Source organism: Garra rufa, chromosome 3, assembly GCF_049309525.1.
Source record: "Garra rufa chromosome 3, GarRuf1.0, whole genome shotgun sequence".
Taxonomy (NCBI): Eukaryota; Metazoa; Chordata; class Actinopteri; order Cypriniformes; family Cyprinidae; genus Garra; species Garra rufa.
In genome coordinates, this window is record NC_133363.1 from 45,343,218 (window position 1) to 45,369,984 (window position 26,767).

The 26,767-nt window shown below is 39.8% G+C and overlaps 1 protein-coding gene across 1 annotated transcript in view; it reads right to left on the reverse strand.

The window, feature by feature from the left end:
* The window catches only part of sox6 (SRY-box transcription factor 6), a 159,277-nt gene that overhangs the window by 51,695 nt on the left and 80,815 nt on the right, over positions 1-26,767 (reverse strand). Inside the window, exons 6-8 of the mRNA XM_073837149.1 lie at positions 23,885-23,974; positions 11,971-12,143; positions 10,248-10,316 (exon numbers count right to left, since the gene is read on the reverse strand). Of these exons, the coding sequence (XP_073693250.1) occupies positions 10,248-10,316; positions 11,971-12,143; positions 23,885-23,974 (332 nt within the window). The remainder of the gene's footprint in view (positions 1-10,247; positions 10,317-11,970; positions 12,144-23,884; positions 23,975-26,767) is intronic.

Genomic DNA, 26,767 nt, shown 5'->3' on the forward strand with positions numbered 1-26,767 from the left:
AAACTGGCTAAACCCGAGGGGACTGGCTCAAACAGCATGGGTAATGAGGGGAGAAAAGGACAGACATAAACAAACCCACAAATGAGTCTGAGGCCAACATCATTATCCCACATATACATCCCACATCTATGAAAACCGGCACCGGCACAATACACAATAAACCCCAGACCCTTTTGGATCATGATGGTGTTGGGCAGCTAAACAGGAAAAAAGACATTAGCCAAGTGTGATATGCCTTCATGCTTTAATTCATGCAATATGTTCTTTTTTTCTTTTCTTTTCTTTTGTTAATTTTTAATTTTATTTACTTTCTGGTCACTTTTGAATTATGCATGATGCATTTAAAGACCGATATTTATTTTTATGCTCGTTCAAACCTTCCAAATAATAAATATTTAAGATATAATCAAAAAGCCTAATATAAAAGAGAAATAGTTTAAAAAAAGCACTATAATAAAAAAGAGGAAATGGAAATGAAAAAAAAAAACCCTCAACAAATAGAATTTAAAACAGATTATGGGTCTTTAGCAGGAAAATAGCATAAATATTTTCACGAGACAAAAATTAAAAAATAAAACAAAATTATATAAATTAAACTTTTGTTCATGCTTTTCAAAGATAAAGGCATATCACCTGTCCATGTTGGCATCCATCTAGCTGCTTTTGAAGTATATGCAAAGTGATTGTTCTCTTTTTAAAGTTATTTATTTTACAGTGTTATATGTTTAGTGGTATTTAGCATTGTTTTTTCCCCAATCAGAACAGACCTGTGACCCATTTTTGGGTCATGACCCAGCAGTTTAGAACTGAAAGTCTAGAGTCAGACCACCCATTAACTAAAAATGGCATTGTCCAGTGAGTGAGTCCATGAAGAGAGATAGAGAGCGAGACAGAGAGAGAGAGAGAGAGAGAGAGAGAGAGAAAGAGAGAGAGAGAGAGAGAGAGAGGAGCATTTCTCCTTCTTCCTGTCATCTGTGTGCAGACTAAGCCACTGTCTTTGCTCTACCCTTCCAGCAGCTGGGCCCAGAGAACAACAGAGAGCGCTCTGTTGTCCAGCAGAAAGCTGACATTGTTACGGCCGGGACTTTATTGCAGGCACATGAGAGTGTTGAGACTTTAAAACACGCTCAAATGTCATGTGCACACCCAGTGATGGGGAAGAATAATTATGAAAAAGAGAGAGAGGGAGAAACGGAGAGCGAGAGAAAGACAACAACAATTCAGTGTGCATGAAAAACGGGCGAAAGACAAAACGGCCCATTCATTGTATTCCGTCGGGAATGCTCGGACCCTCCTCCGTCCCATCCGAAACACAAAGCGGCCCTTTTTTTGTGCTGCTACGCGCAGGGCTGAATGCTTTGCTTTGCCACCCTAGCCCTAAGAAAACACGGGCCCCCTTTCTAAACTGCCGGCTGGCCGCACACAGTAGAGGCTATTAATGCCTTGCCTTCTTTCCCCCTGTGTGTGTGCCCACTGCGGAGGCTGAGGACCACGTTAAAAAGCCAATGCAAAGACAAAACAGTTTGCTCAACATTAACAGGGAAAACAGTGGGCCAAGCAGGAGGGGAGAGGAAACTAAGTCAACATCACACTGGAGGATGTGTTCTCCACCAACTGATATTTTTCCCCTCGCAGGGCCCGCGCACAATGAGAGCTAAGTATAGGTCCGTCGTGCATGGTCTGGGAGGGCTTGTGGTGCGTCGGCGAGTGACAGGTGCTTTCTGATGAGATTCAGGGGCTGATTCTGGCTGGACAGCGCCCGCTTTATCCCACCCTCGACCGGGTTTGGACTCGTGAATCAGCCGCTGATTTGCATGATGCTCAGTTAAAGGATTAGTTCACTTCCAGAATAAAAATGTCCTGATAATTTACTCACCCCCATGTCCCATTCTTGAGGAAAACATTTCAGGATTTTTCTCATATAGTGGACTTGAATGGGAGCAAACAGGTTGAAGATCCAAATTGCAGATTCAATGTATATTCAAAGGGCTCTACACGATCCCGGCCGAGGAATCAGGGTCTTATCTACCGAAACAATGATGTGGGATCATGTAGAGGCACTGAAGCTGCATTGAAACTGCAAATTGGACCCTCAACCTGTTCAAGTCCACTATATGAGAAAAATCCTGGAATGTTTTCCTCAAAAACCTTAATTTCTTTTCGACTGATGAAAGAAAGACGTGAACATCTTGGATGACATGGGGGTGGGTAATTTATCAGGAAATTTTTACTCAGGAAGTGAACTAATCCTTTAAGATGAGATGCAAAGATGCAAGGGCTTTTAAAAATCCTTTGGTTTGTTAATTTCAGTTTAACACCCAGAGTCAATGTAACTATGCACAGTGCTAAAAAGCTAAAGACACCACTTTAACAGACAAAGCAGTGATCGTCCAGGCGACCACTGTTTATATTCTTAATATCCGAAACTGTTTGAACTGCGGTTAAGCATTCTACCTTCAGCCATCCATTAGCTTAATATCAAAAGCATCATGGCCCGCTGGTGAAGATGTAACTATTAGGCCCGTTTTTATGCGTCATTAAGTTTTAAAACGGGCCTACAGAAGCTTTATTGTTCGAAGCGCACATGACTTTATTTAACGTCAGCGTTTCTCCTGCTTCGTGACAAGAAGTCACATTTCATAACTAATTAAATTGATCCCCCACACCCCCTCCAACCAAGCACACTAAATGGAATTATTTGTATCCAAGTGTCAATATATTAAATCAAAGGGGGCTAATGAGTCGGGTCACCGCTTTCTTTTATCTCCGCTCTCGCATGTTGGGCTCTTCATCAGCTAACAGTCTCCGCTAAATGGAGGATGAGCGCGTTTCAGGCTCCGCCGCACTGGGCACAAGCCAAGAGGATTTGATGAGACCGTTATGGCCCTCATCCTGGTAGAAGTAGAAGCTAGCATACTCCACACCATAAAGAGAAGGGCATTAGCGCGCCGAAAGACGTGGAGATGTAAACACACGCCCGCGCTCATTTCCTTCCTTATTACAATCCATTTGCCTGGCAGACAATGCTAATTGGCAACACATTCTTTTTTAGCATAGCTTGTTTTCAGCGCCGTCTCCGCATAAATGAGACTTTAGCATGAGAGATCACAAGGGTGCTGGGAGACAACCAAAACCATCTAACAAGAGGCAAATTAGGAGCATTATCTTTGTTCAATTAGGCACCCCTATATTTATCTAAAAAACCCAAGCTGAATTATTCACCATTATATGGCGCCTGGTGCATTTGAGGGAGCTTAATGAAATATTGGATTTAATTGTTGTTCATTGAATTAAAAAGGCAAACCAAATGGCTCTAGGCTAAAGACAAAGCTATGGTAATTAGCTTCATGCGCAGCGGCTAAATAATGGTGATTGTAATATGACCGAGAGGAGATGAAACCACCGTACAGTAACCGGATTACAATTCTCTTAACACAAATTCCGTCCAGCCAGAGGGAAAAAGAAAATATGTTAACAGGCCACAGTCTATTTTAATATATGACCTTAGATAACTACAAAAACAAAGGATTTACTTATTCTGGATCCCTCATATTAATATGCGACTCGGTTAAGAAGCTAAACTAAAGAAAAAAAGAATCAAACATATCTCAAAAAAAGAAAAAAGGAGACATTTCCTTCTCTCTGAAAAGAGTTCCTCAAAGTCTTGTGTTTAATTAGGAGCCTCTGTTCTGTCTGCGCAGACAGCGTTTCTTTTTGTTCAACTTCCCCTGTGAATTCTGTCACCGCGCTGCAAAATAGTGAGAGAAGAGACCTGAACACCATTATGCAACTTCTCAGAACAGAGTGCTATTATTCCTCCATCCCCGTTTGTGAGCTTTGAAATGCCAAAAGATGATGAGAACGGCTGTGTAGCTTCTTGAGCGTGAATCAAGTTTATTAATTGAATAATGCTATTACACAACAATCCAGGATCATTTACGATTAAACGAGTTTGTCCTGGGCAACAGAGCCGGACGTGTGTGTTTTGTGTTTGAGACCTGGCTCTGATTAACCCTTTAGCCTGGCCTCCTCTCCCACTGATAAACATGGCTATAAGGGCAAACTCACAGTGGCCTGGGGAAATGGCACACATATGAGAGAGATCAGTCTCTCTCCAACACACAGACATTTGTCTATCAGTCCGCAGGAACAAAGGTATATCCTGAAGGCCTACTCTTCCACCGGCCTCTCAGACTGTTCACAACACGCACAAACACACTGGCACATTGTGTCTATCATCTGCACAGGTCGTCTTTAGTCTGTCTGGCTTCACTGTGCTGGTGGTTAGCCGTGTATAATTAAAAAGAATCTTTAATCTGGTGGCTGTATGCAGCTATTATCAGTTAACCCTTAGAGGCTCCCTGCTGCTCCCCCACACCATTTAAAACCACATGTGAGGAAACCTTTCCTGCTTTGAAGTGAATGTTGACAACAGCTTCTGCTTTAGCTGTAATAGTGCCACTCCTCTGCCACTGAGCTGGAATGCAGATCTTATAGCATTGGGAAAAAAATGATCTGAAAAATGTAGAATTAATCTATTATCTTAGCGGATGATAAATAAATAATAATAAAAAGCTAGAATTATTTCAGACGGCATCTGTCAGTGTGCTGATATTGAAGAGAATGTACAAAACCCAACAGAGTAGGAGTCAGTGATTATTGAGATAATAAACAGGCCTGCTTGGAATCTGTGCTCGTAAAACAAAAAACTCAAACACAAATATCTGAATACAAAAATTCTCTCTCTCTTCCTTTCATTTATCTTTTCTCATTATAACTGCATACTGAAAAGTTCCATTCCTTTTTGTGAGCTTTGAAATACCAAAGGATAAGGAACGGCTACTCAACCTGTGAAGATTTAATTTGTTTTTCTCTTTATAATAGCATATGTAAAAGTTTTTAAAAATTATGTGAACAAACCTTTAAAAAATAAGCAGAAGCAAAACTTCAGCTAACCTTATCACTTCGCATCTCTTTTATGTTGTATGACAACAATGTATGTTATATACTTTATATAATTGTTATTTAAAAAGATATCACATTTTTTGCATTTTTAATTATATATTTTTAAATCTATTTTAATTTCTTCCTCATTCCCATAATCAGTTTAGGAAAAAAAAAAAAAAAAAAAAACAGCAAAAGGTGTACAGATTCCGTCTAGGAATGAGAGAAGTGGATGAGAAGTGGCGTTTGCCAGAAGAGGGTGAGAGATGGAGAGCAAGAGATCTGTGTGATCCAGCCGGTGCTGGCAGGAGAAAGAGGGGAGAGGGAGAGCGAGAGAGAGGGGGGACGGGTGGGAGGAAGAAAGGGGGGAGGACAGCGGAAGACAGCCACGTGGAGGTTTCTCTCAGTAGAGTAGCAAGAGGAAGCGGAGCCCTGGGGTTAGATAAGTAGAACCAGGCCTGTACAATGACAGAGTGTTTGAACCGGCGGCCTGCTTTAAAACACAGGAAGCGACCGTCGGCACAACAATGGCCCTACACGGACAAACAGCATCTCTGTCCGTTGACAAACAGAGCTCAGTGTGCCTTTCTCACAGCGAGTGTCACTCGTAGCCGCGCTGTGTGAGGAGAGAGAATGAGATCGGAGCTAATAAACTCTTGTTTGCTGTGATATGAGACAGAGTATATGAGCGTCATAATGGGATTCTCATAGAGAAAGAGTTGTTTAATCTCAACGGGAATTTTTCCTCAAACACACCGCAGCCTCGCCTCTCCTCAGTATCTAAAGTTCACGCTGACCTTTGAGGGAATCATTCTTCTCTTGATGCTTGTGCGTGTGTGTATACAATAAGATGAGCCTGCCTCCACCTGTGTGTTCTCCTCCCTGCGTCACCTCAGCTCACATCGTACCAGCCCCAGCGTGCAGGAATGCCTGGAACCGAGCCAAGTCAGTGCTGAAGATGCACGTCAACCCAGGCCCAGATCATCCCTGAGTCCAGCCTGGGAATTTACAGCTGCCGTCGCAAAACGCAACCCAGAGAGAGACAATAGCACCTAATACACATGCACACATGTACAGGCCTTTGAAATCTCAACTGAGCACTGCAGCTGTAATCATAAGTATTAAGTGCAAGAGACATATGAGCTCAGAGGACAATGAACAGTCTCTCCTGACAACCTCTTGAACAAAGAAAACCTTTTTGCGCTCTAACACATACTCAGACATATTTTGTCATTACGGGGAGCTCACCCAAAGCAAAAGACAAAGGAACAGTGAATAATCGCATATCATTTTGTTGATCATAAACTTTTGGTCATAAACTTTTCAGTACCGTTTGAGTGTTGTTTTGGTTGTTGGCTCAAGAAATTTAAGTTAAATTAAAGTATAAATGAAAGAAAAAAAGTTCTGAACAACTGATTACAGTAAACTATTAATTATCAATTAATTATCAAATATCAATTTATTATTAAATATTGCTATATTAATGATCAAATTACTAGTTTGCTAAATAAAACGTTAATATATTACATATAGTCTACATTATTTTTTTTTTTTTAAATAAACATTTTCATAAATTGAAATTAGTGAGGATTGCAAAATAAAGTAAACTATGACGTATTATACCCAAAAAATCTTCAAAGAGTGGACTTCCAGAAAAATGTATAAAAATTTGGGACCAAAAATTTGATCTGACACTTTGACCTGACCACATTTTATCACATACCTATGTTATCCAGACAAATTTGTTCTGACACGGTTTAACTTGAGCTCTTGCCATATTTTATTACCATTTTCTAAACTATAGCGAATAAACTGTGATAATGTGAGAAAATTTGAAAGTGTCTAAATAAATGTTGGTTTGCCTTTAATAATTTGTGTTTATTAAGATGAATTTGTTCTGACACAGTTTAACTCTGAGATCTTGTCATGTTTTATTTCCATTTTCTAAACCATAGCGAATAAACTGTGATAATGTGAGAAATGTTGAAGGTGTCTGAATAAATTTTGGTTTGACTGTATATTATATTATAAATTGTTTTCATATTATATTTCTTGGGCTAAAATCCACGTATTTACCGAAAATTATAGTATTTCTCTCCATTTAATCTCATTTCTGTCTAAGATAATGACATGCGATATTAAAGATCTCTCACATTTTTTTTCCTTTCCTACAGGAAGCCATCCACAATTACAGCTGATTGTAATGGCATGAGGGCGAATAAAACAGTGAGTGTAACTGTCAAGGAGACAGGCTCTTTGTAAACAGGTCAGCGGAACCCGAATCACTTGGCTTGATTAATACCGATTCTAAGAACAACCAACACAGGCTTGCCTTCCTGTTGGAGGCGGTGGCTTTTACATGGTCTTATTTGTGCGGCTTTACTTGTCTTACATAAGTAACACATTTTCTCTTTCAGATCAAGATTTACTTCGACATTTGTTTTTAATTGTTCCTAAGCCTCTCCTTCAATCTCTGATGGCGCTTTTAAGTTCGTGCTTGAGTCACATAACAGTAATCCGGTCCCTGGACGGAATTAGTTGCCATATGAAATTTCTCAACAAGAGGCTTTTGGCTGAAGGAATAAATAAGAAGTAAAACCTTGAGCTTGAAGTTCTGATAAGCCTCTAACGCTATAATCTAAACATCTGCTATCTTTAAAACAAGTGACATTGTAATTCCCGAAAAGACAAAGACTCAATCTCTTCATCTCTCTGAGCTCTTTGTACAAAATGTGATGAAACAAAGAGAGGGGCAATTTAAAAGCGGTTTGATTTGGGCAACGCGCCGTGCCAAACTCCGGAGAAAACCAGAACTGATTTTCCAAGCCAACGCGCTGTATTAGGTTACAGGCCCAATGGTTTTATTTGGACCCCATTCAGTCCCGTTTACAGAATCCAGTGATGTGATCAGTTACATCATCAATAAATGTCTAAAACGCCGCTTACCATGTGAGCCAAAACAGTAGCGCTTTGATGGGGAAGCTGGCTCTTTAAACCACGCACACGCTCCACGCTAACAGCGGGGAAACCCAATCCTTGCATGCTGTTTTACCACTCAACTTTTACGTCTTCTACATGAAGGCTGAAGAGCTTGTTTGGAGTACTAATTAACTCAAAGCTGTTGTATATTAAGAGCACTGGGCATTTTTTGTAGAGCTAGCTCTAATGAAAACAGAGTGCCAGGGAACTGCATTAGCAAGCCTCCTCCTCTCGCTTCCCATTGCATCCTACTCTTGTCTTCCGACTTCTTCTTCTTTACGACAAGCTGTGGCCTCCAGAGACGGAAGTTAAATGGGTCACAAAGGGAGGCAATGGTAATGATATATATGGAAACAAAGTCGGAGAAGATAAAAAGCATGATAAGATAGTATACATCCTAAGCCTGACTCTTTTAGTGTCTTTCGTTTTTGCTGGTGTTCTGGTATAAACATTTGTGATTACAGTGTAATAGCCATTAACTGTAGCAGATGGAGACTGTCTCTTTTGTTTTAATCTCAGACAAGAAAAGGGAGAAACTACAGATGAGATGTATTTCAAAAAGTCTCCAATTCTTTGTATCTGTACTTTGACAACAGCTTAGCTAATGTCATGCTACTGAAAAAACACTTATGTTACCATAACTTCAATTAGCTTCTCCTCAGTGCACTGCTGGAATGACAGTATAGCAAAGCCCAGCTGTTTAAGATGAGCTCTGTCGCTAGTTGAGAATACCCAAACCCAGCAGCCTCCACTCCTAATGGTAATTAAACCGTTCACACAAACTCTTACTCCACTGCTACCGACTGAACACACAGTAAGCATGTAGGGGCCTGTCTACTGAAAACCGAAGAGTGGTACTTCTGACACAGACGGCGTGGTAGAGTGGTAGTAGCACAGTGGCTAGTTCTGCAGGCTCTTTAACAGTGCGCGCCTTTAACAGATTGGGCCTTTCTCTTGAGAAGTGCACTTGAAAGAGGTTTTACTGCCGAGCTATAAATCTGTCGTGCTTCGGGCTGTGTAAATAAGACAGTGGTTTGTTTTTACCTGACACATCTGAGCAGAGAGAGAAAGAAAGGCTGATGGTTAACCTCACAATGATAGGTAGAGGGCTGAGAAGAAAACCGGCCTGGATTCCTTTCTGAGGGCCTCAAGCTGAGGGGCTTTGAAGTGGAAGTCAAACGCAAAGAAAGATATGAGACGTGAAAGTGAGGACTGAGAAGTACAGAATGAAATGAGAGCGTAAAATAGAAAACCGGCTGACATAATGGTGTATTGGGTGTGAGAAAAGAGTGGGGAACATTGTACCTGTCTCCGTTGAATGTGCAAATCAAACGGGGAAAAAAAGAAAGCGGGAGATGGAAGAGAATATCTCCAGGCATGGGCTGCTCTTGTTGCCCTTGGATTTCATGTGTGTAAAAGACCTTGACCACTGCCACTGACCAGCTTGTGTACGTCCACGTCTCCGACTGGGTGGTCTGCTAACCTTGCTTGATTGAGAACCGCATACCACACAAACCAACGGCTCACAAACACTCATTCTCATGCCGCATCTTTTCCTCCTCTTTCTTCACTTATACGTCACATTTATTTATGGCGCTCTTGTAAGCATTCTCTTTATTCTCCCTCCTTTCCATTTTTTCATTTCACATAATTGCTTGATGGAGAGGGAAAAAAGCGCTATCCACTTTGTGGCAAGAAAACGGATTTGGGTGACCACAGTGTGTACTTTGCAACTAATCCAATTCAATTATTTTTAAGCAAAGAGCAAACTTTCAATGAGCCTATTCTTGAAGCACACTTATAAAGACCTTCAAAAGATCACTCAAAATGACTTAAAGCAAGCAGCAAATATTTGCAAAAGGCAAGGTTTGCGCAATTTACGTGTCAACAAGGTATGTTTACAGGCTCGCCGGCCACAACGAAGTGCGTAAAGTGATTTTTTCCAATATCGGACAATGGGAAACGGGGGCTAACAGTACAGTAGCGCTTGTTTTTCCAAAGCCGCTGCCACGTCACCGTGCTGGGACGGTGTAATTTCAGAGGCATTTATCACCGGCTTTCATGTCTCAAACCCTTAGGGCACTTTTCCACAAAACATGCAAACAGGCACCACTTGGTATCATTAAGCTTTCTCTCATTTCTGTTTTTTCCCCCCTTCCTTCATTAATTAGGGAGTGATAATTATTCTACCCATCTATAGCCCATTCCGAATTACCATTGGCCAATTATCCTGATTGGTGACAGTTGTAACGTGATTGATGACAGTTGTAAAAACAAAATAACGTTTTTTTGACAGAATGAAGACGTGAAAGTCGAGCACTGACCTGGATCTGCTGCTGGAGAAGATTGATTTTGTGCTGTTGCTGCAGAAGTTGCTGCTGTTGTCTGGCAATCTGCGAAAGCAAAACGATTCGTTTAGCCAAACATCGCTAGAAACCTGCGAACGTTAAAGGATGTGCGTTATCACAGTCTATGAGAGAGCAACTGCATTGATTGTACCGTGTATTTATGCAGACAGATAATATATGCAATCAGAGCTTGTGGGTAACATCTCTCGTCCACCAATTGACCCTAATGACTGTAATCAGAGGACTGCTAATGTGTATTATACCCAGCTCCGGGCCTGGCCAGGGCGATGCGCCACGGGGTGAAAGACTGGCATGTTTATGCAACCTAGGAGTGGTCGGGTCTGCCCAAGGGTGGGCTCTCGACGTTAAACGCATTGCATCCTCCCTCTCTCTCAATTTCTCGCAGCCCCTGCAGACTCCCCCTGTTCCTCCTCCTCAGTTAGCCTGACAGCCTAGGTTTAAGTGTCATTTAATTTTCATTTTCAAATATAATTACAAAGTGTTCACTGTAAGATATCACCCGTCTGCAAATGTGTCAGGATTAATTTGTGCTGGCTTCTTCACTAGTGTCAACAGTTAATTACTGTGTCGTGTCTGGACGGCTAAATGACATCCTAACTTCAGGCTCCCCCCTTCCTCCCTCCCTCCCTCCCTCCCTCTCTTTCTCTCTCGCTCTCTTCTGTCCTATCCCTCCATTTTGTTTGTCATTAATGGAAAGGGACGCATTTTCAACAGTAAATTCCTGAAATAACCGTTTATTAAAATCAGCTGAGCATACAATGAATATACAATCCTCATAAAGTTGAATATTAATGCAGAGATTCGGATGACATTAATAGGCTGAATTAGAAAACGTGCATCCGTTTCAGGTAAATGCATACCGCATTAATATGCACCTACTCATCTGCATAATAAATTGACAGCAATTATATGGTTTCGCTATAAAAACATTGAAGATGTAGATGGATCTTGTGCGACATTAACGGAGCTCATGAGCTGCTGATGCGTTCACTACGCCTCATTTGCTTGATCTACACATGCTTTTCGTGCAAAGTTTGATCTAATAGTGAAAAATTTCCCTACCAATTTACGTGCTTCCATATTTCATCAGTTATATACAATAACCGTAACTCTGCGCTTCCCTCCTCACGACAGAGACCGATTTATCAAGGAGTGAAACGTCAAGCCATAAAATAAATTAAAATATTAAATCGCTAAATAGAAGAACTCATTACCTATTTAAAAGCAAATAAGAGCAATCTTGTTTTAAGTGCCTCCTCTGATAAATGAGGTTGTAAAATGAGAATATGTGATGCATGGCTGATAATATCTTCATTAGACTGGCTTTAAACAAAACAACTGGATTTATAGGACATATACAATATGAAGCCAGTAAGATATCTGCATTTGAATTGAATTGGCCACATTCCACAGGAAGATGAATTGGAATTGCAAGAAAAGGAATTTACTGAATTCCAACATGCATCATGGGAAATAAATTCAATTCAAATTCAAATTTCTATAGGTGAAGTTTAAAAATTCGAATTTGTACTAATTTTGCCATTCAAGTTAAATTCATTTCTATTCTACATCATTACATTTTTAACGCAAAATCAGTTACTGACTTTAATTCTGATTTATGACTTTGATTCTGAATTAAATTCTGAATGGCGCTGCACCTTGGTTTGCACATTCTCACCTGCTCTTGCTGTTGACGTGCCAGCTCCATTTGCTGACGTTGTTTCTCCATCTGTGAGGCAGCCAGTTTCTTCTGGTCATCATGGGCGGCCAAGAGCTGCTCTCGCAGGCTGATGAGCTGTGTGATCATGGTGGAGAGCTGTCGCTCCTTCTCTGCGAGACTTTCTGGAGTACCTGCAACAGAACACATGTAGTCAAACACAAAGAACCAAACAGTGAAAGGAAAAAAAAAGTCTTCTGTCCATGACCCTTTACACTCTCCCAGCAGTGAGAAGAAAAGGTTTACGTCTCACGTTACATCAGCCAGATGTCCCTCACCTCTTAAATATAGTCTCTATACGAAGGCAAAGGTCAGTTTTCCTAGAGACAGAACAGCAAACAAAGCAAGTGGTGGAAAACAGAGCCTTGTTAATTGATCTGCGCTTCAGAGATATAAAAAGCCCACAATCGAGAAGCTCCAGGGATCAGGTTTTTTTCTTGAGAGGGCAGGACAGAGCCAGCGAATGCTGAGCATCCAAACAGTAAGTCTCAGTCCTGAATTCCCGAAGACCGCAGAAGGCGGTCCGGGAGGGAAATTCTAGCTCCTTCAGAGCCGAGAATGGTATCATCCAAACAGTCTCGGCCTGATAACAGAAAGGCTTCATTAAAAGTGCGAAGGTCGCGAGTCCCGCTCTCTCTTTCGTCGTGGAGAGATGGTGAGGAATTGTTCCTATTAAATAAGAGAAGCTGTCACAAGACGAGTGAAGGTGGCAGATTAGTGACAGACAATACAGGGCAAGTGCGTGTGCGACAGTTGCGCGACTGGAGGCGCTGCCATGTAATGACTGCTCTCAATTCTCATTAAAGGAGGAGCAGACGCAAACACCTCGGAGCTGATGTGCCTCTCGCAAACAGGGTCACCGTCACCTCTGTATCCTCTCATTATCTCTCTCGCACGCATCAAACGGCGTAATCACACCAGACAATGTGCGTGCCTTCCGCACGTCCTCCCATGAGGCCGCGCTGTACCTTAAGCTAATCAATGCTAAGTGATCCTGCCTCCGGACAGTAACCTGCTGCTCCGTGAGAACAGTACGATCGGCTTGGCTAGAGGCCAGCTCAGTGTTAAATTCTTTCCTGGGTGTCTTCCTGTGCTCCCCTGGCCACATCTGTCTTGAGTTTCTCCGAAGGGGCTCCCTGGGGCCCGCTCTAGTTCAACTATTTTAATTTGACTAAACACCTGATTTATTTTATCTCTCCGATGAGGAAGGCCGTTTGTCTTAATAGGGCCTGTCAACCTCCAGCCCCCATTCAGAGCAATTTACTGGCCAGGCTTGCGTGGCGGCGATGAAGGAGAGAGGCTGCAATTCTCCATTTAGCCTCTCTCTCAAAAAAGGCACCTAAAAAGCGTTCATTCACTGCTACTGCATGTGGTTTCCTTGGGCCTGAATTGACTTTTTATTCAGCCGACTACACTTGTTGTGAATGGCTTATCTGTAAAATTGATACATTTGCTACCGATTTTATTAACCTTTGGCTTGTGCCATGAAGGGCCGCATTTAGCGACCGCTGCTGTCGGGACTGACATCTGCCCCCGTGCACGCTCAAAAACAGAAAGGGAGAGAGAGTCACAAGGGGATGGGGGCGGCAGAGCATCTCTCAACGGACGGAGGGAGAGACACTTCACAAAGTCAGAAGGGCTGTTGGATGTCAAATAGCATAACTTGCTCCTCCTCCCAACAGAGGATCTCAGGGGCCTCTGGGGGAAGACAGGACTCATATCCTACCGAGGGGCAAACATCTGGACTCAATTCTGCCCACTCAGGAGCTCTCCGCACAACCCTCCAACTCAATCACACATTTCAATCACACAATCCACTATGCTTGATTCTGCTCGTGGGTACACTCCCATAAGGATAAATGTCATAATTAAATTTTTTTTTTAATGTATTTTTTGTGTGTATAACTATAGTGTTAACCGGGCACACTCGCGTGTTACAGTAGCCGAGTTTTACCGAGGGACCACAGACTGCGGAGGGCCCAGCACAGGTTCTGTGTGCCGAGTGCCGGTCTGCACAAACACCAACAGCATACTAACAGAGGCTCCATTGTTCCGTCTCCGGCACGATTGTCCAGAGTTCACCCCAACCACCCCACCCCGCTACCAAAATGTCTTCACGCTTCTCTCTCACTCCTGTTTTCCCCTCCTCAGATTTCCCCTCCCTGTTCTGGATCTCATTGTTTTCTGACTATAACAGCACAGCAACTTATTAGTGAATTATGGAAAGTTGAATGTTTTCAAAATAAGTGCACTAGAATACCAAACAACATCTTATCGAGGGCAATAATCAGGCTGAAATGTAACAATATTATGAATATTATTACATTATTAAGAATGAATAAGCTTTCCATTGATGTATGATTTGTTAGGATAGGAGAATATTAAAAAAAAACTAAAAAAAAAAAAAATTGGCCCTAAAGTTGTCCAAATGAAGTTCTTAGCAATGAATATTATTAATCAAAAATTAGGCTTTGACATATTTACGGTGGGAAGAAATAAATACATGAATATATATATATGCAGATATTTACTTATATGGATAAAAGACACTTGTAGGAATTAAATGAGAATAGTGTTTTTTGGTAGTCCTGTTTTGGTATAGAGAATCCTGTTCTTCCTGCACTGAATTATAGATTCCTTTTAAAAGCAGATAAAAGTTTTATTGGCAGGGGAGCACGGGGGAGCTCGGCCTGTATCTGTCTGTAGAGTGCTGACAAAGAGAGCAGTGGTGCATATTGCATTGCTCTTAACAGCGGCGAGTCTGGCTGCTCTTGTAAAGGTGTCTCATTGCATTGTCGTTCTGACTTGATACGGTCTGGCCAGGAGATGCTAAATAATGAGAGCAGGTTAGATTTGTCTAATTCATCAACGAGGACACAAGATTCCACTCAGGACCTTTGGCTGAGGAGGAAACCGAAAGAATGAGGGAGAATATGCAAGAGAGACGACGTCAACAGAACATTCACCTTCCTCTCCCTTCACTGTCACAAACCAGATTGGATGACATTTCCCACAATGCCCAACTCGAATACCGGAGAGAAACAACTGTGACTGCAATGAATGAGCGAGAGAGGGAGCTGTCAAAGAGAGGGGCCACCAGATAAAAGACACTTTGTAGGGGTGCGATTTGTTCTGTCCAACAGCCATTCTGCCACCCTAGGCCAACCCAACACCCCCCTTTTCCTCTAATCAAGCAGTCCCTAATTTGAGTTCCAAGTCCAGCACCGAGGGAAGAGAGGGCAGCTTGTTACTTTGAAGAGTCCCAAGTGAATACGAGAGATAAAAGATCCAGGCACACACTAGGAAGAAAGAGGAAAGGGGGCGAAAGAGGGAAAGACTCTCTATTCTCTTCTCTTCCTTTGGTTGGGACAGCTGAACCATTATGACTAAATTTGAATGACTTTTTTCCCTCCGTAATGTCCGAATACTGGAATTTCTTTGTTTCTCCATCATTTGGCTTTTGTGGATGCTCCCATATGCTGCGAGCCCATCCTAAATAAATTAAGAGGGCTCTAAATGCAGCGATTGTGCCCAGGCCGGGTCCGGACACGGACTGCGCATAGCTGGCGTGCCTGACATGGTTGGCGGCTGGGGACTGTGAAAAGGTATATTCCCTCATCTGAACCAAAAAGAAAAAAAAAAAAAACAGGGTCACTAATGATTGTCAGCCCACCAATACATATACACAAGGACTAGGATTTACAGTATAGTCCCCCGTTTGAACTCTGAAGGTTCTTTTATGTGAAGAATCTGCGTCTATTGTCAATACCAAAAAAGAGAGTTCATCCTAAATAAAAGGCAATTAAAAATCTAATTGTGTATTGTCAGTGACCTCAAAGTGAGCACGCTCAATCACTATTAAGAACCTTGTTGCATCTAAAGACAAGACCCAAGGGTGAAGATCAAACTAAATCAAAGATTAAAGACTGAGAACATACACAGGCACACACCAAATCATTAGAATTCAGCTCAGCTGACATATATATGAACCTACACATGCAAATACCTAAAAGCATAAAAATATAGAAATTTTAAATTAAAATTACTAATTATATGGCATTTATAAAATATAAACTGCAACTACAATGTAAAAAATAATGATTAAAAAGCATCATTTTGAAATACTAAAAAAAGTTTCCCTTTCTCCTGAATTGAGGCGGAATGACCAACAGCTGTTACCTGGCCTGCTGCCCCAACGCGATGATCGAAACCCTGCTGATCCTGCCAATAAAACTTCATTAACTAGCATGCACCAGGAGCTGCTTGTACATGTAAGCATATGGCAGCTCAAATCATCAAGTCAAAAAACCCTTTCAATACTGCATTAAAATTTAACATAATGCAAATTTACGGCTCTTGTCCAGGCTATAAAAAGAGGGCGAACGTCTTGTCCTCAATATTCACTTGTGCCAAACCGGATGCAGCACTGTGAGCATTTAAATGTAATTAGTTGTGCATGTTAGCACATATGAAGCTGCGCCCACAGAGTCCCTTACACTGGAAAAAAAAAATGTCTTTGAAAGAATTTTCACTCAGAAATTGATAGTAGATTTTAGAGATAATTACAAAGAGAAATGGCAAGTACAGTAACACACTGAATAAAGGGTCGAATTTTGAAGCAGAAACCCTGTATTTTCTTGTACAACATACCAAAAAACTGTTTTATTTACAGTTTTTAGTGTAGACTTCAAAATAAATTTTTTTTGTAGATTTTATTTTGGGAAAAAACATTGATTTAATAAAAAATATAGATGTTATTTTTGCCAATTTTCTAACATTCTTAGCCACCAAAACACATTATTTAAATCTATTCTGGATTATTATTTACATATAATTGTGTGTTTGAGTATGTGTGTGTGTAAGAGAGAGAAAGCGGAATTCTAAAATCATAAATTGAGTAAAATATTTAAATTACAATGAATCTCATGTTTTGTGTGTTTTTCTTTTTGTAACCTCTCTTATTATTTTTATTATTATTATTTAAGTTTAAGATATTATTATTAAGTTATTAGTTTAATAAAAATTATATATATATATATATATATATATATATATATATATATATATATATATATATAATTTTTATTAAACTAATAACTTAATAATAATATCTTAAACTTAAATAATTTGGTTTTTTTTATTTAATACAATGCTCCTCCTACTATGTTTCAAATCCCAAAAACAAAATGCTGTAAATGTTTAAAAAAAATTTAACCCTTATAATTTTTTTTTAACAAATTTGTGCAATAAATGTTTTTCTATAATAATTTAATTATATAAAATAAAAAATATCAACATTTAGAATTATTGCTAACAAATATATAGAAATAATATGAGATCTATCTCTTAAAAAATTTTTTTTTGCCAATTTTCTAACATTCTTAGCCACCAAAACACAGTATTTAAATCTATTCTGGATAATTATTTACATATAATTGTGTCAGTATGTGAGTATGTGTGTGTGTGTGTGTGTGTGTGTGTAAGAGAGAGAGAGAGAGAGAAAGAAAGAGAGAGGAATTCGAAATGTAAGTATGCGAAGTAAATTAAAATGCACTCCATTACATCTTACTACACACTCTCAACAGGGATTTTTTTTTCCCCTCCCATCTCAAAAACACTTGATTGACACCAAAAGTCAACAGAGTGGCTCTTAAACAGAGACACACTTCATGTTCTTGACGTTCATGGGGCACTTTAATGCCGACTAATAATCTAATGACGACAGCAGCGATGCTCACGAGTGTAATTAAGATAATGCAAGAGCCCTGCTCTTCTCCCAGCATCCTCAGCATCACACAAACCTCTTCATTAAAGAGTCCTACCGAGATAACAGCTCAACCTGACCACATAACACACACACGCAGACAGATGCGGGACAGAGAGCTCCTCGTGTGCATTTCAATGTTCCACCTAACAAAGTTGATCGGCACCGAGGTCACCGCTGAGAACGAAGCCGCCCTTGAACACGCACGTTTTAAAATCGCCCATTTATCACTCACTCAGATGCCTTGACCTCTTTCTGCTTTATTATTATTATCATTAGAGAGAATAAAACCCCTGATTAGACTCAACAAGCATTCAAGGCCTAACTTGTGCATAAACGATTTCGTTAGCGGCCGTGTACATCCCCTTAAGACCCTGGGAGGATACAGAGTCCGGAGACTCCACTGTAGTCGGAAATCCAGCGTGACATGCGCTAAAGCGGCCCGGGCATGGCCCTGCCAGCTCTTAAACGGCATTACACGGCCGTGAGCAGAACATTAGCTCTGCGACCCACCCTCTGATAAACATTAGCTCTCCCGACACTGCGGTACACCGAATTAAACCTGTGTTTGCTAGTGGCACACATCACGCAAAGATGTTTCTAATTTGTGAATAATTGCATTATTGGGTTTTACCACCAATGTAGCCCAGGACTAGAGCTTGTAACAGGGTAGGACATTGTGAATCTTCTTAATAAATGAAAATATTTGCCTAGCAGGAAAGCTTAAATGCATGCCCTGTGGTTTAGTGAAGTGATTTTCCTGAGGTCTGAACAGTGTGTATATGTGTGTGTGTGTGTGTGTGTGTGTGTTAGTGTGTGTCAGGCTGCTTCGATGACTGTCTTTCCCTCAACGCACTCCTGTTCACAAGCACTTTCAATAACACCATGTGAGGAGAGGCAGCAAACAAGGTGTGCCTTTCTACAGCCAAACGCCACAAGCTAAATTCCTCAATTCATTAGGAGAGAAACGGAGCACAGCTTTCCCCGCATTCATCTTGCAAATGTGGCCCAAAGAATAATAATTTACAGTGGCTCATATTTCACTTGTGTACATAAGGGCAAACAGTTTGACTATTGAGGCGTTAGGGAGAGAAAAATGCAGAGCGTGCTGCTGGAGGATGGGGGAGATGGAGGAATATTTCAGACGCTGTGATGGGTGGAGAAGGTTTCCTCTCTCTCGGTCAGGAACAATGCCTAAAAAGACTAATGGAAAGCGGTTTCAAATCTGGCACGGATCGAAAATCGGTAAGCTGCCAGAAATGTGTTTTGTTTTGCTTCACTCCAAAAATGCTCAATTATTTTGGTAACATATTTGTACAAAAATGATAAATTAAGTAAAATATTTAAATTACAATAAATCTCATATTGGTTGTGTGGTTTTTTTGTAATCTCTCTTATTATTATTAAAGTTTAAATTATTATTATTAGTTTAAGTTTATTAAATGTAATAAAAATCTTTTATATATATACACATAGATTATATATATATATATTTTTTAATTAATTAGGTTTTATTATTTTTTTTTTTTTTCATCCTGTTCTCCTTCCACTATGTTTCAAATCACAAAAAATGGTAAGCAGCAGTAAATGGTGTTTTAAAATAATTTTAAGTTATAATTTTTACAAGTTTGTTAAAGTGCAATAAAATGTACTGAACATAAATTTACAGTAATTCTTTTAAATTCAGATTTTCTTTAATAATTTAATTATATAAAATAAAAAATATCAACATTTAAAATTACTAACAAATATATAGAAATATTTTGAGATCTATCACTCTTTATAAATGAATAAAACATAAAATGAGGATCTATGATCTTAGCTTTTTCAGAAATCCCACAGAACTGAATGAAACTACTAACTGTAAATTGAATAAATGCATAACCAACATAAAAACAATGTGTTATATATGTATATTTTAAATACAAAGCTCTGTCCTGTTGTCCTGCAGTTTTCAAATAATTTTAGCAGTTAATTTTTTTTTTTTTTTTACAAATTTGTCAAGGTGCAATAAAATGTACAAAGCATAAATCACAAAAACAAAATGCAGTAAAAATGCAGTTTTAAAATAATTTTAACAATAATTTTTTTTGTCAAGGTGCAATACAAATGTAATGAGCATAAATCTACAGTAATTCTTTCACATTATGATTTTCCTATAATAATTATATAAAATGAAAACATCAACATTTAGAATGATCTATTAGAGATCTATCATTTATAAATGAGATCTGTAAGATCTCTTTATAAATGAATAAAACATAAAATGAGGATCTATGATTTTAGTCATTTTCAGAAATCCCACAGAACTGATTGAAATTACTAACGGTAAATTGAATAAATGCATAACCAGCATAAAAACAATGTGTTAACACATTAACTTCAAATGTCTTAGTTTGGATTTTTTTTTTTTAAAGAATATAATGATTTATTATATATTGCTTCATGTATTTAACATGCTGTTTTACAATGTGTTTATGCTTATCCCTGAGTGTCACATCACATACTCTATCTACACTAGCATGGGTTCTCTGCCTTTATTGGAGCTATTAAGAATAAAGCTGACGTTAAATTGAATAATCATGTTTTCAAGTAAATCCAGCTGCTGGAACAATCGGCGCTCTGTACCCTCACAGTCCGCTCTCTGTCCAAGAGCGTCTAAGCCAGGTACGAGTCACATCGAAATCACACTCAGCCCTGCCGCTCTCTTAAAAAGCTTCTACTTATCTACCAGCCACAGGACTTTCTCTCCACAACCATGTGGACGGCAGTCAGAAATTGATTAGGCAAAAAGCGAGGGACCTCTTTTTCCATGCAGCAGCTCTAGTCACCATTTTCACGCGATCGCACAATGCTGAGATTTCAGATTTTCTGTCCTTTTCTGGGTTTTTGATACTCTGATCTTGCAAGTACAGTTTGATTTCCAGTTTTTTTACACAGTCAGGGACATCCGAACGTTCAAGGCGATAAAAACAAAAACGTCTCGGCAGCAAGTGCAGACCCTCTGATTCACTAATGAAATCCATTAAAATGACAAAGCCAAATTAAAATTCCACCAGAATATTCATTTAAAATATTTTCAGAAGTTTCCAGCATAGTGTACACCAAGTAATGAAAAAGGGTGCAGACGTCTTTAATTGTAAGAAAAATGAACCGCAGCCAAATAAAAGCTTATACCGCTCTTTGCATTACGTTTGGTGATTAACACTCTCTGGCATTTATCTGATGTGTTACTCTGTATTTGTTCATGCATCTCTCCCTCTCTCTCTCTCTCTGACAATCAAGCAGGCACTGCTGTGGTTTGGACGTCCTCCAGACATCCTGCTTCTCCTGCTTTGTGGTTTTGTATTGCAGATCTCATCTCTCTCTTCACCGTTCCTCCTGATTGACAGCTGAGCTCAGGTATGAAAACAAACACAGCTCTCCAGTGGCGGCGGGTGGAAAGCGATCCGTAGCTGACTCCCCTATACGCCCTGTACCCGCTACCGCTGCCCCTCAACCTGGGCCCGATGTCAACATGGGGCTTAAAGAAAACACGTAGGATTCTGCAACACTTAAGAGCACTTAAAGACAATCCCGGCCATAAATAGCCTGCTACAATTTGATTTTACCAGATAAACAGGGCTTTAAAACCACCTGAAAAGTGAGAAACGTCAACTGAACTTGTTACACACGAATAGATCTCAAACCAAAAAGCGATCTGGTGTGATGACTTTGTTTACTTGTTTTGTGCAACAGAGATGGGCAAGTCTGGACGTGTCGCTGCGTTTTAGAAAACAGATCTAAGTGTTCTCTTAGTTTCAGTGTTTTTTCCACTCTCTCTCTCTTTCTCTCCACTATTGTTCTTCATCCCCTAAAGCAATCGGTTACTTTTTTCAGATCCTAAACTCTGTTTCTTACCACAGAGTGGTGTCTCGACAGGTTCACAAGGTGAAAAATATGTAAAGGTTTTAAAGACAGCTGCGGAGATTTCAAAAGCAGCGAGAAACTTTATTTTTCACAGATGTACAGTTCAGCAGGGACAGCGATTCCTAGTCGATTTATTTATCGAACAAAAATCAAAGACGGGTTTTTGTAGTGCGGCAACAATGGCACAAAGAACTGTGGGTAGAATGCACAATGCCATTGGTTCAAATATGAGAGCGAAAACAGCAAGGCCAAACAGGCAACAGCTTCCTTTTCATCCTCGTGCCATCTTTTTTCCGGCACTCTCCTCCATTAATTTCGAGCTGGAGGAACGTGTGGCCTTTGTATTGATTTTTTAACTTGACTATTAATGCGCTCTCTGATTTATCATAACACTTTAGATCTTAATCATAAGTTGTGTGTGTTTTCTCTTTTCCAGCTTGCTGCCTTTGTTTGTGTATTAATTAAGCAGACCTTGTGTGTCTCCAACCCTGAGCTTCCTTTTTAATTGCCCGTATTTACATCAGGCCAACTTCAAACGCAGAGAGAGACATTTTGTAAGGGGGAGCACAAAGGAGGCCTTTGAAATGTCTACAGTCATATGAAATGGCAGGCTAATTAGAAACCTTAGGCTGCCGGTATGATATGAAAAGTAATTCTGTCTGTTTCTCTACAGTCACCCGCAGCCTCGCTGGAAATCACGACGGAGGCCACTGGTGGGGTATTATCAACGCCTTCTACCTGTTTATACCTTTTAAACATGACCTCACCCAATGCCATTTATCCAACAGAAAAATACCCTGTAATTTAAAAAGATCTCCTTTCAAAAGGCTAAATCTTTCCTCTCCATTTTCTTCGCTGCACTTTGATCTACGGTGCCACATAACGGGGGCAGGTACAATGAATCTGGTTTACTGAGATGTGATTTACATTTGGGGGTTCATTAAGGTTATTGCCGATGAATGCACTTATTAGAATGTACGACTGTTTCTTTTTCCCCTGTTCTCCCTCCCCCCCAACTCGACCCCTCCTCCACCCACACGCCGCGCAGAGTAAGTCTAATCCAATAATTAAAACCAAGGACAAACGTTATTCATAATTCTAAATAGCGCAGGGAAGGAAAAGGGAACCATTAAGCGAGGGAACAAAAAAACAATAACACTTATCTCCAATGTTATTACCCTCGCAATCTAAATCCCGCTATTAACTGCCTCCTAAATGTCTTCACCATTAAAAGCGCCCTGACATACTGATGCTATAACATCGGATATTCGGACCGCTATGACACCTGTACCTCATCCAACTGAAAAACATGTGGCCGTAAAACGAGAGTCGACGTAAAGCTCAGAGGATATGGGGCGGGTTGGTGTCGGCGGGAATGGACGACAAACCCCAGTGTGCCAGAGAAAGAGAGTCAGAGATAGTGAGGGAGGAGTGCGTGGCTGGAGCCGGGCAGAACTAGCGCGTTATCAGAGAGCCGGTGCAGTGCCGTCTCCTGCTACATAAACACGTCTCTGTAACAGCCAGTGCTAAGACCTGCTCGTGCAGAAAAAAAAAGCACATCCCATGAACACCTTCAGAGGGTATAAACAGTGTATGGGCCGTACTGTCTTCCAAAACAAACACATGTGCATTCTTCTCCCCTTTTCTCTGTTTATACCAAGCCTACCTTTTCTTTGAAAGTGTGTTCAAAAATGATAGAATCATATGTCTAATTTCCATTCCAGGAGCTAAATAACAAATTATGTGGCCCTGAACCACAAAACCAGCCATAAGGGATGTTTACACATCATCTGAAAGCTGAATAAATAAGCTTTCCATTGATTCATTGTTAGGATAGGACAATACTTGGCCTAGATGCAACTATTTGAAAATCAAGAATCTAAAGGTGCAAAAAAATCAAAATATTGAGAAAATCGCCTTTAAGTTGTCCAAATGAATTCTTAGCAATGCATATTACTTATCAAAAATTAAGCAATATATTTATGTTAGGAAATTTACAAAATATCTTCATGGAACATGATGTTTACGTAATATCCTAATGATTTTTGGCATAAAAGATATATACCTGTGCTACCTAAGACTGGTTTTGGGGTCCAGGGTCACATAGCTGCCATAGTGTACATCACACTCATATAAAGAGTGACCAGAAAAGGTTGCTTTCTGATACATGGACTAAATGATAGGACTAGTCAGGCTTCTTACCTTTAATTTCACCTAACAGCTCGCCTGTATTGAGTCGCTCCATCTTCTCTTTCCAGTCTTTAGAAAGGAGTTTCTCCATGCAGGAGGATTCTAAGGAAAAAGACAACATCACAGAATGAAGTTGAATGCATATACAAAGACAACAAAATATCCAAGCTTGTGGCATAATAGATTATGGACACACTTAGTTTAAATACCAATAAAATGCTTCATTTTAAAAATGCATATTAGCTTTAAAACGAGAATTACCACAAAAACAGTTTGAGTGAAATCACTCCATAACACAGAAAACCGCAGTAAAGAGGCATTCATACAACAGTGTGCATTGAAATCCTCTGTATCTCTCAAATCCATAGCTTTGAGTATGACCCACAAACCTTGAGCAACAAAACAATTTGTCCTCATAGAGAAAAGAGGCCTCAAAGACAAAGAAAAAGACAGAAAGAAAAAGGGGAAAAACCTTCCCATTGAAAAGGTGTGTTGAGCAAACTGAAAGAAATAAATTCCGTCTGCTTCTCTGAAAAAGTAAATGTTACACACCTGTCTTTCAAGAGCCACAGTACACGATAATTGTCAAATGTGCGTTCTAACGGCTGGACCGTGGTAATAAAGTGAAATTCTATAGAGATCAGTAGCTGAGTGCATTACGGTAGAAAAGCGTGTCAGCTTAGTTCATTAAGAGTATTAGGGGTGATGTCTAAAGGTCATAAAAAATGTTTTAATTTCTAAAAGAATAAACGCAGTGGGGTTTATAACTGAATGAAATGCTCTAATGCAATATTTTCGAGTTAGGTCAACTACATTCAGTGAAAATGTCAAGGTGAGTCTGTTTCTACCTATGAGTGTGAAAAGATCTTCTTTATGAAAGGTACTAATTGTTTATTTTTTTTTACTTAAAAGGGCAGGTATGGTGTTTCTTAATTTCAATCACGCACATACAGAGAGAAACACAAAGACGAGCACACATATAATATGTGGATAATGTGAGACGTGACCCCTGGTCTGTCGAAGGTCAACTGGAGAGGCTGAAAGAGTGATAAGAATGAGGCGCCGCACAAAGAAAGACATTAAAGGGGAAGGTAGACGGGGTGAGATGGGCCCGTTTGACTGGCCCCGCACAGCCGGCAATGATGAAAACAATTAACATTTGTCTGGCAGACAATGAATCAGGAGGAGGAATGGCTGGAATCTGCAGAGCTGCGGCCCCGAGGTCATTGATAAAGAACACGCTGCTCACCAGCAAGAGCTTGAAGCTCGCAGCCTGGGTCAGCCTGTTCCCATCGCACAAACGCACTCAAACACACATACATACGGGACAGAGAAACAACCGAACAACCTCAGTGTACAGAAAGAAGAGGAATCGGGTGAAGTGTCCAAAAGGCACAGTTTATTAATACATCAAGATCGGGTCTCTACCTTCCCCATGCTGAGGAGCTCTTTTTGTAGGCCGTGACCTCTGAGCAGAGAGAGGCTGCGGGTCTCATGTTGCCATTCGATGACATCATGGACAGGAAGAGTAGAGTTTGTTCCCTGTGTGAAAGGCTAAAGGGCATGGGGCTAAAGCAGACATTCTTGCACGCCGCTGGCAGCCCTCCGGCACCGTAAGCCGTAGTTAAACCGCTCGTGAACACAATGGATCATTTGTGAACACACTTTGCCAAACAAAAGGGCACGATTCATGAGAATGGGAATGACTTTGGCTATTCTGTTGTGCGTGCTTTTTGTCTGCGTGCATTGTAGTCATACAGTATATCTTGAGGTACTCCAGGCCATTTAACATTCCCAGTGAGTGACATCATCACACTCATGAATGCGGTGTGATGCGATCTTCAGCTCATGCCATAAAAACTGATGTTGCAGCTATGCCTCTATTATCATGAGCACTGTTTTATCTTATTCACTACTTGAATTCACATATGTGATGGGGATATTTGTAGCAATAGCCAAAAATACATTGTATGGGTCAAAATGATCAATTTTCTTTTATGCCAAAAATCATTCGAATATAAAGTAAAGATCATGTTCCATGAAAATATTTTGTAAATTTCCTACAGTAAATATATCATGCATTGTTAAGAACTTCATTTGGAACTCTTTAAAGGTGATTTTCTCAAAATGTTGATTTTTTTTGGCACCCTTAGATTCCAGATTTTCAAATAGTTGTATTTTAACCAAATACTGTCCTTTTGTCCAAACAAACCATACATCAATAGAAAGCTTGTTTATTCAGCTTTCAGATGATGTATAAATCTCAATTTCAAAAAAAAAAAAATTATGTATGGAAGCCCTTTTTATAGCAATGCAAAAGCCTTTGATCAATTTAATCCATCCTTGGTAAATAAATGTCTTTAAATTTCCATTACCAAAAATAAAATGTCAATAACAAAGAATACCTTCTATTTTTATAAACAAGCTTCCATGAAATAATAATAAAAAATCAAATAAAAACTAGAACAACTTCTTTCCCCAGTGAACTGTTAAATGACTCCCAAGTGCAATATTCCCACTGTTTAATGCAATATTCTGTAAATTCGCTGTAAAATGTTATTCATATATGACCCTGGACCACAAAACCAGTAATAAGGGTCCATTTATTGAAATTGAGAAGCTGAATAAATAAGCTTTCAATATATTAATGGTTTGATGTGATAGGACAACACTTGGTCGAGATACAACTATTTGAAAATCTGGAATCTGAGGGTGTTTAAAGTTCTTAGCAATGCATATTACTAATCAAAGATTATGTTGTAATATATTTACAGTAGGAAATTTACAAAATATTTTCATGGAACATGATCTCTACTTATCCTAATGATTTTTGGCATAAAAGAAAAATCTATAATTTTGACCTATACAATGTTGGCTATTGCTACAAATATACCC